General features: G+C 36.4%; 1 protein-coding gene and 1 non-coding gene across 2 annotated transcripts in view; both read right to left on the reverse strand.

Annotated features, from left to right (window-relative positions):
• Nucleotides 1-16,618, reverse strand: part of LOC119839478 (C3 and PZP-like alpha-2-macroglobulin domain-containing protein 8) — a 160,321-nt gene that overhangs the window by 4,724 nt on the left and 138,979 nt on the right. The window contains exons 13-24 of the mRNA XM_038365758.1: nucleotides 14,378-14,606; nucleotides 9,750-9,900; nucleotides 6,387-6,545; nucleotides 5,740-5,937; nucleotides 5,042-5,279; nucleotides 4,225-4,513; nucleotides 3,684-4,082; nucleotides 3,223-3,332; nucleotides 2,420-2,565; nucleotides 1,318-1,510; nucleotides 543-762; nucleotides 11-162 (exon numbers count right to left, since the gene is read on the reverse strand). Coding sequence (XP_038221686.1) covers nucleotides 11-162; nucleotides 543-762; nucleotides 1,318-1,510; nucleotides 2,420-2,565; nucleotides 3,223-3,332; nucleotides 3,684-4,082; nucleotides 4,225-4,513; nucleotides 5,042-5,279; nucleotides 5,740-5,937; nucleotides 6,387-6,545; nucleotides 9,750-9,900; nucleotides 14,378-14,606 — 2,484 coding nt within the window. The remainder of the gene's footprint in view (nucleotides 1-10; nucleotides 163-542; nucleotides 763-1,317; nucleotides 1,511-2,419; nucleotides 2,566-3,222; nucleotides 3,333-3,683; nucleotides 4,083-4,224; nucleotides 4,514-5,041; nucleotides 5,280-5,739; nucleotides 5,938-6,386; nucleotides 6,546-9,749; nucleotides 9,901-14,377; nucleotides 14,607-16,618) is intronic.
• On the reverse strand, nucleotides 11,678-11,749 carry Trnad-guc. Its single transcript has one exon. It is a non-coding gene; the product is annotated as a tRNA-Asp (tRNA).

Genomic DNA, 16,618 nt, shown 5'->3' on the forward strand with positions numbered 1-16,618 from the left:
TAATACTCACTTGAAACACGTCTTGATGATCAAAGCTGGCAAATTTCCTTGCAAATCCTCAATGCTACTCCTCTCCGGACGAATCTCTTCAATGATCGCGGATTGTAGGCTTAGTAATGCATTTTCTGCCTTGGGTGTGTACGTAGAGTATGAAATTGTACCCTATAATAGTAATCATATGAAGAAATTAGAAAATTAGTCTTGAATTTAAACAAAATTAGTTACATGTAAAGGGTATGATGATGATAAATAAGCACAACACAAAATAATAGTATACCGTGAGGAAGAAATTGCAAATGCAATTACTCGACTGTATCGAAATCTAAGAGGAAAGAAGAAGCAAAAAAAATAGGACAAAACCGACATTTCAAAGAAATTTCTTTACATATTAGGTTAACAATATGTACCAACATTACATCGCGTACAATCGACAAGCATTCCTTTTACTGAACAAATGCAGAAAAACGTGAAAAGAAGAAATCTACACTAATAATACACGCTGCTGCTGATAAAAGCCTTAGAGAAACAGAGATAAGTCGCACCTGCACGGTGGCGCAGCCCGCGCCCGTCGCGTACACGAACACCTTGGTGGGCAGCCCGGGCAGCGGCAGCGCGCGCGCCCCGCCCCCCGCGCCGTCCCCCGCTCCCCCCGCGCCGCCCCCCGCCGGCCCCGCGCCGCCCCCCGCGCCGCCCGCGCGCAGCTCCAGCGTGTCGGTGAGCTCCATCCCCGCCGTGGCCAGCGACACGGTGAGCGCGCGGTGCCTGCCAGAGCGTTGTTCAGTTACAACTTTGTTAGCATTCAACATTTTATGGAACAAAACCTTGTGGCTTGACGTTACTGACATTCTAAATCTATGATATATTACAAATTTGAATAATAAAGTCCTGTTTTCAGTTTTCAGTCCTATCAAAAAGTATCTTTCACTGTGTACTTTTTAAGATTCCTTACATAATGAGTAAAACGATACCTAAGGCTTCACGGTATTTCAATAACCATCATAGTTAAAAAGTTCCGGCTATAAACAACAAACAATAAAAATAGAGGTTATATAACGGTGGGCACTGTCTTAAATTGGATATAAATTGCATGGGTAACCAATTTTTTTTTTTCTTTTTAGCTTTTCTTTCAGTTGCTTTTTAGCCTATTTGTACAGAACTCCCACCTCATCTACTTCACTGGTTTCTTATACCCTTTCACAATTTTTTTTTCAATATTTTTTATTCCCTGTTTAATATTATTCACGTATATTATGTGTATCGTGTATATAAAGTTAATTTTAATTTCTCATGTATCCCCGCTCCCCGCTGGGCGCTCACCGGTCGTGCGCGAGCGCGGCGTACTGCGCGGCGGCCTTGGTGGCGTGGTAGGCGAGGCTCGGGTGGCGCTGCAGCGTGGACGCGCGGTAGTACAGGAAGCGCGCCGCCGCCTCGCCCTCCGCCAGCGCGCCGCGCGCGCACGCCGCCAGCAGCGCGCGCACGCCCGCCACGTACTGCTCCATCGACACCGCCTCTGTAGCGCACGCGCGGGTTACGCGTTAAGGCTGGCCGTGTCACGCCGGTGCCGACGGCCGAAACGTATTAAGCTACATGCGCCGCACACGCGTTATTCTAAAACGCTTCATAAAAGTTCATACGTTTCGGCGCCGTGGTGTAGGTAATTCCAAAAGCAGGCCGTTCGCTATTCGTCTTGAAATTCGCGAAGGTGTTAAGACCAGTTTTTGGGACGTTATGCCAACAGGCCATTTTACTGCTTCTATACGACAGTAATCCATTAATGCTGCTTCGATATGAGACGTTACAAATAAAATATATTAAACATGTAAAAACAACATGGTTCCAACATGTTCAATGCACCGTGCATGGTGACTGGTGTACACTATTATAAAAATGTTTTAAGAATTGGAATTAATTAACAGATCATTGTGGCCATAACCGAAATATCATAAATAGATTATTTTAATAATTTCATTTGCATAATCGCCAGTAGAACACGCACATCAGCCATATAACGTAGGTACAAAAAAAAATTGTTATATTTTAGCTAAATCTTATAAGTTCTTTTACCATAATGTACTGATGATTTATGTCATAGCGGGCAACTGAGCTGGTGGTTCGCCTGATGGTAAGCGATCACCACCGCCCATGAACATTCGCAAAGGTAGTGGCTCTGCGAATGCGCTGCCCGCTTTTAATGGGTAAGGGAAAAGGAAAGGATTAATGACAGGAAAGAAGGAATGGACTGGGAAGGGTGAGGAAAAGGAAATGGGCCTCCGGCTCCCCCTCTCACCGTACGAAACACAGGGGGATGTCACTATTTCACTCTTTTTGTATTTATTATTTATATATCTTAAGAAAGATAACATAAAAAAAGTTTTATACACACCACACTTACACTATTACTTCACACTATAATATTTACCATACGAAGTAGTCTTAATATTCCTAGCGGTGTCCTCAAGCAGCCAATCAGCGGCGTCCTTGCGCGGCGCGGGCCAACCGAACTCGCCCTCCTCTGTGGTCGACGCGTTGCGCAGTATCGCCAGCGCTTCCGGTACTAGCGGACTTCTGTAAGGAGAATATTATGTATTTAACGTAGATAATAGTAGATAGATTTTATAATTAAAAAAATAAACAAGTTTTTCTGCAATTAGGAATAGGATAAGATAACCAATATGTAAGTAAAGTGAATAATATTTTTACTTACTTTATCTATAGTGAAATGGAAAGAGGGAGACAGATTACATAATTAAAAATAAACATGCCCCGTAGTGATATGATAATATTACAATATAGTCAATCGCGATAGACGAAGTCTATTGGAAAATACAATAATCCATCTTTGTAATGAAACAATTAAACTTACTACACATACACCAAGATGAGAAATTGATAAATAGGATACTTTATAATTAAGAGAACGCTTTTGACCTGGTTTTCTTACTGTTTACAACGCGTTTATGATTTGAGCATAACTTTTTTACACAATTGACTGACGACTGACTGACATAGAGATCTATCAACGCACAGCCCAAACCACTGCATGGATCAGGCTGAAATTAGGCCTGCAGATAGATGGATTGGCGTAGGCATTTGCTAAGAAAGGATCTTGATAAATTATACCCCCCAAGGGAATAAAATAGGGGATGAAAGTTTGTACCGTGAAAATTTATTAAGACCGGGCGGGCGAAGCTGCGGGTAACAGCTACTAGTAGTAAATATTACCTTGACATCACCAACGCTAGCACAGTAGCAGCGAGTGCCGCGGGTGACGTCAGTGTGTGGAGATGCTTCTCTAAATAGTCCTGTGCCTTCTGAACGACATCTGCGTCTAACTGAAATTTAAAACGGCGATTACAACATTAAAAGAAAAGGATTGAATCTATTAAATATAATTTAATGGAAAGGTTCTCTCTTAAGAATGAATATTATTGCAATAAATTCATTCCGAGTGAGTCAGCAAACAAAAATTGCTCTAAAATAATATAAACTATCGAGATTTAGTGCTTTGGGGGAGTTATGTCAAAATCCAAACCTCAGACTATCCTAAATATCCTACAACACGAATATAGGTCTGTGTCTTTTTTTCTATTTATGTAATTATTCAGATAATGATAATCAAAACCGCAATTTGAAATTTAAAAACAAAAGATTTTTCCCTTTCATTACAATCATTAAGCCTTTACCTGATTTTCAACACCAATTTCAAGCAACGTCGTCAAAGTCTCCGCAGTGACTTCCACCTTTCTCTCCGCGTTGATCTTCTCTTCAGTCATATTCCCATCTTTATCGTAATAATAATATTCATTGACGTCAATGTCTGATTCGGTATTATTAATCTTTTTCACATCCACTGGATAGTAATCGACTTCCTTATCAGCTGGTAATGGGCTGAATGAACCGTCTGGGTTTTGTCGTTTCTGCACCCATTCTTTTATAGATTGTAGCAGCGCTGGGTCAATTGGATAGTAAGATTGTATTTTGGTTAGAATTTCTAGTATTTTGATAGTCGAGATGTGGCTTGTGACGGCTGGGTGGTCGCTAAATGAATTGTCGTTCTTTCGGAACGATAGAAGAATTTGTACCTGGAAAATTAATTGTTACATTTTAATATTTTAATCTAATTAAAAATATTTTCATTCAGCATATAACTTAGGTCTTGAATATTTGAGGAAAAAATCCTTGTATCAAAAATATATTTGGTTAAATTTATCTCAATAAATATACCTGTTCTGGAAGCTTTTTTAGAATCCTCTCCTTTTCCGCATCCTCAATTAGATGAGGAATGTGTTCCAAAGCTAACAGTGGAGCTAAGCTAGCTGATGCGGCTGATAATTGGGAGTCTCTCCAAACGTTTGACCATTGGTCAGACGAATCAGTTCCCAGATTGTATAGAGGCAGGTGCAGACCTCCAGAGACTAATAGCATGCCACTAGCTGATCCTGGAACTACGCCATGGGGAAGACCTAGTTCTAAGACTTGAGAGAAGCCCGCTTCTTCGTTGAAGTTCCATATTCTGTAAATTTAATTACGAGACTGAGATTTATTATTCGAATCTGAGAGAATTTTATTCATTTATGATAGATTTTGTGTAACTTATTGACCTTTTTGAGTGATTGCGACCCGACACCGACTTGACATTTGTGTCAAAGTGAACAGTTATCTTCTAGGGAAGCACGTTCTGTTTACAGTACGCCTTTCAGCAGGTTAGATTGTGGTCAATGATTTCCGTATTGTTCATAAAAAATACAGCAATCTAATTAGATTGCTGTATTTTTTACAGTAGATAGTGAACTTTCACCAGAAATCCGCGTCACATTAGCAGCACACGAACACCTTACTATGCGCGATACTTCACTTGAAGTCCACCTCTTTTCATCATGCATATATCAACTATATAGTTTTGTTCTTCAGATATTATCCGAAATCCACCTCATTATCTCTCAGGGCGGACAACTTTGCCCACCAGCTGTCGAGCTCTTTACTATCACACTAATAGCTCATAAAACGTCAACTACACATACAGTAGAAGTGTAAAGCTCACCGGAAGTCCGCCTCGTCCCCCCACAGCGCGGCGAAGCCCACGTAGAGCACGCGCACGGGCGCGGGCAGCGGCCACGCGAGCAGCGGGCGGGCGGGCGGCGCCGCGCCGCACCCCACGGCCAGGCGTCCGCCCTCCCACCACACCCACCACGCGCACCAGCCCGCGCCCGCGCCGCCCGCGCCCGCGCCGCACGCGCCCGCCGCCGGCTGCTCCGCGCGCGCCAGGTGCACGTCGTAGCCTGCCGCGCCCGGGTTTGGTTACGGATTCGTTCTATGCTTTTCGTTTGTTATGAGTTCAATTGCAAAGAGCAAGGATAACTATTTACGCGTCATAACACTTGCTCATGCGTAATTAAAATAACCTAAAAAAGATTTTCTAATAACAAAAACATAACAGCGAATTAAAACTGACAGGACATATTCCTAATCCATATTTGCTAAACGCTGAATGATAAAAGTACGAACAGTTCTGTGATTATTATTCATTGTGATTTATTACCATGGTTCACTAGGTGAATCCTAATCTACCCTAATCAACTTAAATTGGTGACAGTAGATAGATAGCTCTAACCAAGTTAAATAGGAAGAAGTTGATACTGGCACACAAGGGATACTCCCGCCTATATCTTCTTTAAAATATAATTATAAAAAGTTCAGAGAGACAGTCTTTTATAAGCTTATACAGTGACAACAACTCACCATGCTTCCCCTTGGCGATCCACACGCTGCTCCGCTCGAACACCACCCTGTACATGTCGTCATTGGGCTCGGGCGCGGCCGACAGCGCGAGGTGCGCGGCGCCGCGCGCGCGCAGCTCCAGCACGAGCCCGGCGCGGTTGCGCGGCGCCGGCACCCACTGCCACTCCCACGAGCCGCGGGAGGACACCGCTAGCTGTTCTGGAATTTTGATCAATTGTTGTGAGATATAGGCCAATGTGTATAACAAAGAAACACAACATTCGAGTCGTGGGTGAGCTTTGCGTGCACTTTTTCCTTGGGATACTAGAAATCACACAGTTATGTTATGCGGTTGCGCTTATGGATGATATTGGAATCGTGGGTTGAAAGGTGAACACTGATTAGATCCTTAAGATCAAACAACAAATAAATTATATGAACGTGCAAATGTTACAGGAATGAAAAAATTCAGACTAATTTGTGTTTAAAAAAACGTGGCCCAAATATACACATATTTCCGAATAAAATACGGTCATAACGCTCGTCACAACAAGCGTGATCAAATAAGTAATCAACAAACAAATAAGTAGTTATTTAGATACAGAGTAAATTTACAATAAAACATATAGGCTAAAGTTGCCTATTAATATTATCACACACCAACTCACCATTAGCACAGAAGTAGGCGCTCTGCGTGTCGCTCCTATGCAAGCCCTCGGGGAGCACCAGCACGCTGGCGGACCGGATGACGGACCCCACCAGCGTCTCGTTGTTGAAAGAAGTGTAAGATATGGAGCAGTTGTCCGCGCTGTACCCGGTCACCTCCACTGGAATAGTCATTTGGGAATTTTATTTAATGGTATTGAATTTCCAAACGTGTAATGGCTATATTAAACCACAAATTGGAAAAAAAATCTGCGTTTAGAAACACTAATCACACTATAACACTAACATTATAAATATGAAAGTTTGTTTGTTTGGAGGTTTGTCTGTCAATCACGCTGAAACTACTGAACATATTTTGATGGAATTTGGTATGAGACTGGAGTGATAGTATAATTTTTTATCCCAATTAAATGCTAACTGGGTATAAAATAGAAATCTTTAATCCAGGCGGAGTCAGGACGAGCGTCTAATACATATATAAATTGCTATAATTAAACGAATTAAAAGGATTTAGAAGAGGAAAAATTAAAAAAAAAATGACTATCCATATCCCAATAAGTAACATTCAAACTGTTTTTTTAAACAATTATAAATGATACTATCTTCAATGTTTGTCATTCACATGTGTATTTTTTTCATGAAAATGATGAATTTTCTTTGCCTTGCCATGAAAATAATTGTTGATGACCTCAACTCCAGATTGTGACATTCAAGTGTTAACTATTGCAATTATACAAGCGGATTTAGCAAAAGATTATAAAGGCAATCATTCATTCAACCTAATACTTGAATACTTTACGTTGTCACAAACAAAATGATTTATTTGCGTCTTGAAATTTCTAAGACAATATCGTAAATAAAATCCAATTAATATCGATTGCTCGTTTAATAAATACCGCAAGACGAAAATTATAATAAAAATCGTATTACAAAAGATATTGCACACTGAAATTCATATCGAATATTTGTGCCCCACCTGGAAATTTTATTGCAAAAACTTTTATGACTACTTTACTATCTATTAGACTGCCTATTCTATTGAAAAATGTCCTCAATTTGGTCGGATGTAGTTCAATAGACAATGGAAACTATATTTTGTATAAATGAGGAAGTCTTGCAGACAATGAAACCATACGCTCATCTCGAACAGCTTATAACGTCATTAACTCCCTGAAATTCAATAACGGATTTCATCCCTGCAAATAGCTGCCTATTAACCGACTGAGTGACCAGCGTAAAAAATCTAATATCTCTTTCATGATCACATTTATGGTTCACACGTGCATTGTCACGTTAAACTGGACAATTACTGGAAAACGACGCGTCGATCACGCGAACCATAAATCAGTCTTATTATCTTGGCTGACATAAAAGTAGTTATCTTCCTGTATGTCTATACCACAAAAGAAAACTAAAGTTCTGAATGTACGTGTAGTCTTTCTCCGATTGGGTTCTGTTTTGCTGCAATTGCTTATAGAAAAATGTATAGAAAGTAGCATTAAAGTAGCTGTTACGAAATGATGATATTAACTCACATAATTATAATTGCATAGATTCTTCTGTTCAGATGTAATTTTGTATTGATTTTGAACACTTGTAATTTTTAAATTTTAAACGAAAGTAAAAATTACTTTTCGTTTATTCATTTTCTCCGTTTACCGTAAATGGGCGGTGAAAAATTGCCAACACTAAAAAATAAATTGTATTATTGTAAATAAAATAAAATATCTCAATTCTTATTTCTAATTATATTAGAAAAAAAAATTGCACATATTTTTTCAATTTAATAATATGCAACTTTTATGGCAATTATTTATGACCAGTCGTTATGATGATGGTGGCATCGCGGGACTCTGCATAATGTATGTATTTCGTCATTAAACTTGATTGTATTCAGCCCGTTCAATTTAAATGTTAATTGTGATAACGTTATTGGACTGAAGAGATTAACGCATAATTTAAATGTGTGATACATTACAAAAGTCTAATATTATTTGACCCCGACTATTTATAGGTTAATGGATTCATTAATGTAATAAAATACATTATAATAAGATAAACATGTATTATATAACTTTATCATTAATCATGTACAATAACTTTTTATTAAAAATATTGTACCTACATGATTCATGTGGTTTTAAACTTTATAGGAACAATTTCAATCTACTCTGTAATACAAGCGATCTCATGAAAGATTAAGTTTACGCTAAGATTGTTGACAGCGAAGCCTGGTAGTGTATTCTATGCGTGCTTTATGGGAAAATATATCGCGTTTGTTCGCGTATAATATGCAATAAGAAACATAATTGTATGTACCGCGTTGTGTTTAACAGATTTTGTTTAGGGTTTAACATTGGGTGAGATTTTCCACAACATTTTCTTTGTTGAAAACTGCTCCGTGTTCGTGGGAGTTATTTGAGGATTTTATATAAGCTTATTGATATTGCTTAGTGTGGTTGCTGTGTATTGTAATATTTATGAAAGTAGATAGAGTTGTTTGTTTTTTTATAATTATGTGTATATTGGTTGAGTTATTAACGACTAGCGAAACACACGCTTATTTTCTTATGACATTTGCATATGGACTGAAGGTTCCTAGACAAAGGAAAGATATGTTAATTCCAATATTGATATTTCTGGTTCTACTCGCGACCCGAAATAAGACATCATTATAAATAAACACGACAACACACGACACGACATAAAATGTGATTTTATAATATGTATCCAATGTACGTTATTTATGTTGTATTCTTGGTGTTCTTCCTGGAATTTGTTACAATACATTTTCTTTATTTTACAATTGAATTACAGTATGACAAAAATTGGTACTTTTTTTGCTGCATTCATGTGTCCATCCGTCAAGTCTAATCTTTACACTGAATAATGTTAGAACATTCTTCCACCATTTTCAATCGAATTAACTTTAACTCACTTTAAACATTGAATAGCATCTAATTTAATGCATTTGTGATTCATTGCCTATAAACCTTCTGAAGATATAAGTTTTCCGTCCCTCCAAAAGTTGTTGGATTGTTGGAAAAATTGTGAACCGTAACATTTGCTTGCAATGTAACGCATTATTATTCATTATCATTAAACTGTAATGCGAATATATATTGCAGTTATTTAGTAAAGTAAGTGCCGAGACTTTATTTTCCCATACGTCCGTCAAGTGCAGGTAGCGAGACGACAGAGCCTCGGTTCATGGGGCAATTTCCAATAAACCGGACCTAACCTTACTCATTGTATCGTAAGCCCATTTCACAATCAGAGATTACATATACTGTAATCTACCGAAGAATACACTTTATCGTAAGCAGTATATTACGCATCCATTATTTTTATTGCGCTAAACTCACCAGTAATATTCTTCCTGCCAGGCGTGTTGACTGCCACGCGTACGACCAGCTGGGTGCCGCCGCGCGGGCCGAGCCGCAGCCGCTCGGTCACGTACAGGGCGCCCGTGCTGGCGAAAGCGGCGCCCGCGCTTAGCGCTAGCAGCGCCGTCACCTGGTGCGCGGTACGGTTACGTGAGATGTTTTATAGAGGTTTATTTATTGTTTGTAATGTTGGAGGAAGGAGTTATTGGGATGTTTGGAAATAATATACAAGATTTGTAAATGTGTGTGATTCACTTAAAAATATAAGATTTATTAACATTGTAGTACCCACCTAAGAAAAATGTTAACAATGCGATTAATTGGAGTCTTTCTAAATTTTGTAAACGACGTTTATTTCTGCTTTAATTCGTCCTATTTTTATTAATTTCATCAAAAGGCAATAGGGTAATAAATTATAAACCTTATATATATAATTGTTTAATCATCAAAAATCGTTAATGTCTAAGGTAAAACATTCAAGCTTAAATAAACAACTACTTCCGCAATCTTGAAGTAAGCTTGATAATATGCAACCACATATTATAACGTACCAATATGTTTCACGGAACACCATAACTTCCTAAACTATACAACTGATGTGATACACTTGCGGTATACGTCATTAGGTGCCTAATGTACTCTACACGGTGGCGTACCGACTCGTGCTCAAGCCATAAACGTCAATTGTTGCCAATTGTCATTATTTCTACTTCATTGCTCTCTAAGTACCATCTATCAAAGCAATCTGGAATGTTAAATGGGCTTGTAAGTAGTGCGAAGGATTTGTTTTGTGGATTGATTGATTTTACTGTTCTTTGCCAGTGATAGGTTGGGGTGGGAATTCTTGAGGGAGGCCTTTGTCCAGCACTGGACGTCCCATGGCTGAAACGACGACGACGACTGTTCTTTGGATTGAGTTTGTTTACTTTTAATTACGTGAGTAACTCATAAGGCGTACTTAATTATATAATAATTAAGGCATAGCTAATAATGTATTAAAACTGTATTAAGAGAAGTCTTTGTCTCCTTTCTGGGTAGGAAATACATGCAATCAAGATCTCGCTCAACGAATATTAGTCTTTAGTGATTGTGATTTTGTAATTGATAATTGATGCGCAAACCGCAGTTTAAAAATATGTAAATCCCAAAAACATCCAATATTTGATGTTGATATTTTTCATCTGTTGTTTCATTAAAAGTCAATGCCATTCGCAAAACAGTTTTTAAAATAATTGGACATTTTTCGCGCTCCAATAGCGAATCCCGTATTGAAATGACGTTAAAACTCGAAAAAAAATGTACAGCCATTTACTGAAATAAAAACGCTTATTCCTAGAAGCGTGTTTCAGACTTTACAATACAAATAACATACAATAGAAAACAAACAAACCCATTGCACTATTCACAACCAACTTAAATATAAACAAACAGGGTAAAAACGAAACAATAGTCCAGCTGAATTTCCAGATCTCCGGGGAGACATTAAAACTGGGACAATTCGGATTTCACCTGATTACATTTCGCCCCTTGTTTCATAATAAAAACTTTATCGCCTGCATTTTATGAAGCCCCTACACAATTGTAGTTTGTACAATTAGTGCCACCTGGTTCAACTAGGTTAATCTGTTCTTTTCAGGTGGAGTTTGGATTTGTTAAAGTATTGCGGTTTAATTTAATATTAAATATTATTAATGCAGTTTGTTGTTTTAGGGATAAGCTTTATTCCGCTGTTTCTTTGCATTATAAAATGGAATGTTTCTAAATAATTTTAATAATCAGATATATGAGTAAGGGAAGGAAAAAATATTTGTACCTGTAGGTATGTTTTGTTATAAGAGGGTGTAGATTAAATATTTTATGGTAATTTATAAGTCCAATATAAATAAAAAAAAATAATAAAAAGTGTTCTCTCCGGCGGGGAATCGAACCCCGGTCTCCCGCGTGACAGGCGGGGATACTGACCACTATACTACCGAAGACTTGAGAGGGTTTGTGAAATTATTTTTTATATTGTAACAATTATATGAACGCTGCATGTCTGCGATAATTTTTTTTTATATGATCAAAATTTTTCTATTATACTTATACAATATCGTTCTTGTTATCATTAAAAAAAAAAACAATTACAACTTTAAATATCTATATCAATATGGATGCATACGTAATAAAATCAATGAAATTCGAATATTGCTATAAAATTGACCTCGATCACAACAATGTAACGGAAAAATAACTCCAGTTATCAATAAAAATCGAGCAGATATCCGATAATCTCCGACAGATTGCCTAATCGCGCCATTTGCTGGCGTGAGCTGCACAATCCCTAATCGACATGCGAGCGACGTCTATCGCAAACAAATCTCTATCACATCGCTGGAACGGAATTTTATATGCCGTGTACTGTAATCGTTTGGTTTAAATCTATTAAAGTATGTGAAAAGAATTAATATTATGAGAACAGCTTTCAAATGTCTGCTTTTACATAACGTAAATTATAATAACACGATTACAATTGATCAGAATCATGCTCAAAATTTGGGATTTGAATACAGTGATTTTAATGTACCAACCTTTATTTGTACTAGCTTCTGCACGCGGCTTCGCAAGCGTTAATATTGGTTTTATACTGATTGACGATTTTTTTTTGATCGAAACTTCTAGAACCGAACTCGTGATATCTCAGTGTTATGATAACGGGTCCACCAGTTCGCACTGTATAAAGTTAAGAAGAACTAAACAAATTAAGATCGAATTAAACTTTATCTATGAATGCGAAATGATTTCATAAGATTTTATGACGTCTAAAATATTTAACTTGAGTTTTATACTTTGTCTGCTTTTCTAAATAAACGTATAAATCTGGAAAGTTTAAAGTTATCGTAGGTAACGTGAAGCGAGACGACCCCACCAAGTTTGTCTGCGCTCGCTACGTCTTCCGTGCTTTAGTGGAGTAGGTATATACAGATACTGATAGTTATAATTCAAGATTGAAATTCTTTGCAAAGAACGCAGTTTATTGTTTATGATAAAATTATTAAAGTATTGTGATTTTTCAATGTGAATAGACAGTTACAATTATATAGAGAGCCTGCTCCGTAATTGTGATGGTATCACGTAAGTATGAGATTAAATGTAATAAATGTTTATCTTTAAACGATTTTAAAGATTTAATTTAATAGCTATATTGTATTAATCAACCTTGTGTCATAAAATTTAAACTCAATTATTAAATAAAATTAATTCTATGGCGAATCGTATCGCATTAGTTAGAAATTAAAGTATTTAACATGGAAGCAACGAACGAAATATTTTGCTCAGATACAGGTAAAATAATACGCATATTATACGTTTTGTTTACGAAAATCCTAAGTAAATAGGATATATTTTGTTACGCTGTTTGCTTCGGCCTTGTATATTACGCTTTGGCGCCAAATGTTTGTAGCGTGATATATTTTGTGAATTGGGATATTTGAATTAATTATTAATTTCTAAATATGTGCGGGTGAATCTTTGTTTTTGTAGTAGGAAGATTTTGGGTCATATTCGCATTCGGACATTTTGTATTAGTTCAGATTTATTTTGTTTATATATTAAGAACAGTATTTTGACGGCATTGAAGTATTATTAATATATAGATACGTCTCTAACAACATACCTGTGATATTTACAATTAGCTACAATATAATTGTAACATAAACAATTGATAATGAAACGGATGATGTATCTTACTTGTAATTTTATATTGTATATACTCGTACATATTATAACGAAAATAATTTAAATGTTTACCAATAACATTAATGTTCGTTTTAATTTAATATCACATTATACAATGATTGTTTAAATTAAATTTAATTTCACAGAAACAAGTATCCATACATATCATAAGTTTATCCCCTAGGGGTGTTCCCAAAGTTAAGCCGTGTTATGTTTATATTAATTTGTATGTGAATTTAATTGTACATTTGAGGGTAAATTTAATATAGATAGCGTATACTGGAATGGATTTTGTAGGATCTATCTTTAAGTCATCATTTCTGAAAGAAGAATATGAAGAAATGTTAAATTTAAATAAGGAACGAATTAAATATTAAATTTTTTCGAACAATAAGGATTTTTTTGTTTTATTGTTTGTAGCAGTTCACTAAAAACTGCTCGACCAATTTAAAATAACCTTTTACCACCATTAGCTAAAGCTATATCTCTTTCGAGTAGGAAGGCTAAATTTATTTCGGGTCAACTTGGACGTAGCCGGATCGAGCAGATAGTCTACACTAATATTATACAGAGGAATCTTTTGGTTTCTATACTTTATACGTTTGTATTTTTTTCACGCAAACACTACTGGACCGTTTTCAAAAATTCCTTCACCATTAGAAAGCTGCTAACTCTCTGGGTAACACAATTATGTACCACTGGCGAAGCCGGGGCGAACAGCTAGACTAAAATAAACACACCAGCTAGTAACTTATACATACCAACAGCATAACACCAAAACCAGTAGTAGTTAAATATAGCATATAAAATTTGTATGAAATGTGTTAAGTACAACTAAAAAAATTAGGCCACCTATATATATTATATGACCATAATAAATAAATACTCACGTCCATACAATTATTGATGTTGTTTGTGATCTTGACATCGACTTCCACAGTCTCGCCGACCTTCAGAGCTGGTGGCAATGTAAAGTCAAGTTGTATCGGGCGGAACACGTTGATCGTTTTGGGGGCGGAGAAGCGAAGGCCTCGGCTCGAGAGGGACAGCGCCCACAGCGACCAGCGCCCCGCCTCTGAGGGCGCTGAGATCGTCACACCGTCGGTTGATAGCTGAGCCCTGGTTGAGAGGACTTGGTGAATTGGAGATTTCTATTTCTAAAACTGTTTATTTTTGTGAAAATCTTGATTTTCAATGTTGTGTAGAGGGTAATCTATAAAGGTGAGCCTTGGTTGAGAGGACGTATGAGAAAATTTTAGACTTTTTTGTGTGAAACATTTATAAGGTTAACGATTGTTATAATTGTGTAAATAGAATTGGTTTTATTTCTTTTTATAATAGCAAAACAGGAATAACATGGTGCCATACGGGCATGGTTTCTAAAAGAGCTGAAGGTAATTGTCATTTCGAATATATGATTAGTATTCTAATAGTGTGGCGTTTTTTCAAGCCCGAGTGTAAAAAAAAAACAGTAACAACTAAACTTCAACAAGCAAATTAATTAATTTCCAATACAGCATCCGCTAGAAATAATTAATAATACTTCACCATTTGTAACGACATCTGTGCTGTGCAAGCGAGTTCATTATTATATAAGCAAGGCTTTAGTGAGATAATTAAATGTCACAAACGAATCGTTTATCGATGCTCAATGCAGTTACCGAAACGAAAATGATATATCTGGGCTTATGTGCGCTTTGGAAAATGTTCTGGCGGTATAATGTTATTTGAAATGAATACGGTAATGTGAGGAATGTGGATAAGATTACTTTGAATGGAATTCTTCTAGATTCTTATAGATTATTTTGAATGGAGTTCTCTCTGGGCAGATAAGCTCACTGTTCATTATCGTTACGGTGAATATGTAAGGAATGGAATACATAGAGCATTCAATCTCAGGATTTTGTTAGGTCATTAAAATCTAATTATTTTTGTTTGATATGATTTTATAACGTTGTAAGTTTAAGACTATAACTACGAAAACAAGATCATTATTTTAAAATAATTGAAAACTTGTCGGATTTTGAGTTCAAATTTCCTACGATTTAATTTAACAATTGTTAATTAATTATTTGACATCGAGAACATAGCGACATTGTGTAAATTAATTCCAAATGATAACTAATAACCCACTCATCAATGCGCTATATAGCAATTCAAAAACACAAATGACGCGGTAAATAATAAACGCAATGTCGAAATCATTTGTTATTCTGCGGTCCGATAGTACAGTGTAGTTTTATTATAATTAATACGTTAATTGAAGTTTGTAACTCGTTAATGCTGTTCAAAACTAATGAACTTGGTCTCGTTAATCTAATATCGGGAATGAAAACCTATATTTTGTGTTAATTTTATTCGGTTTACTGATGTTTTAATATTAAAGTTATACATTTTGGAGTGTTTTTGATTCAACGTTATTTAATATTTCAGATAATTGTGTTTATAAGGCTATTAATTGCTCTAAAATCATAAGCCTTAATTAAAATAGGATTTAATTATATATTAAAATAGGTAAAATACATGATTATTAACCTATATTTTAATTTATTTAAAAACATAATAATGATATTTACTTTCAAAATATTTTTTTCATAATATTCCGATAGTTATACGATAAAGTAACACACAGTTAGACACAGTTGTCCATATGAATTATAATATACTAGCTTTTCACCCGCGGTTTCGCCTGAGAAGTGTAGGAAACGTTGGACAGTCTCGAGGCTTTCTCCACATTGTACTCGTTGCCTTAACGGTTAATAACTGTCCTACGTTCTCGGATCTCTACCTCTGCACTCAATTTCATCCAATCCAATCTAGTGGATTAGTCGTGAACAAGAGTCTGCTAGACAAACCTAGTTACTTTTGCGTTCCTTATTTCACAAGAGGTTAAAAAATACTTCAATAATTGAATAACACAATAAAATTAATATTATCAACATGATTTACCTATATTCCCTTGTACGCTTTAATAAAGCATCTAGCATAAGCTAGATACGATAACATGTAGGTAGGTATTATTGTCCACTTGTGACTAATTACAATGCGAAATGAGATCGGAATGGACGTTTCAGTAATTCGCACTGCAATGCCTTGTTTATTGGAATTGTTTTTGCGGTACGTAAACATGA

Source organism: Zerene cesonia, chromosome 3 (genome assembly GCF_012273895.1).
Source record: "Zerene cesonia ecotype Mississippi chromosome 3, Zerene_cesonia_1.1, whole genome shotgun sequence".
Taxonomy (NCBI): Eukaryota; Metazoa; Arthropoda; class Insecta; order Lepidoptera; family Pieridae; genus Zerene; species Zerene cesonia.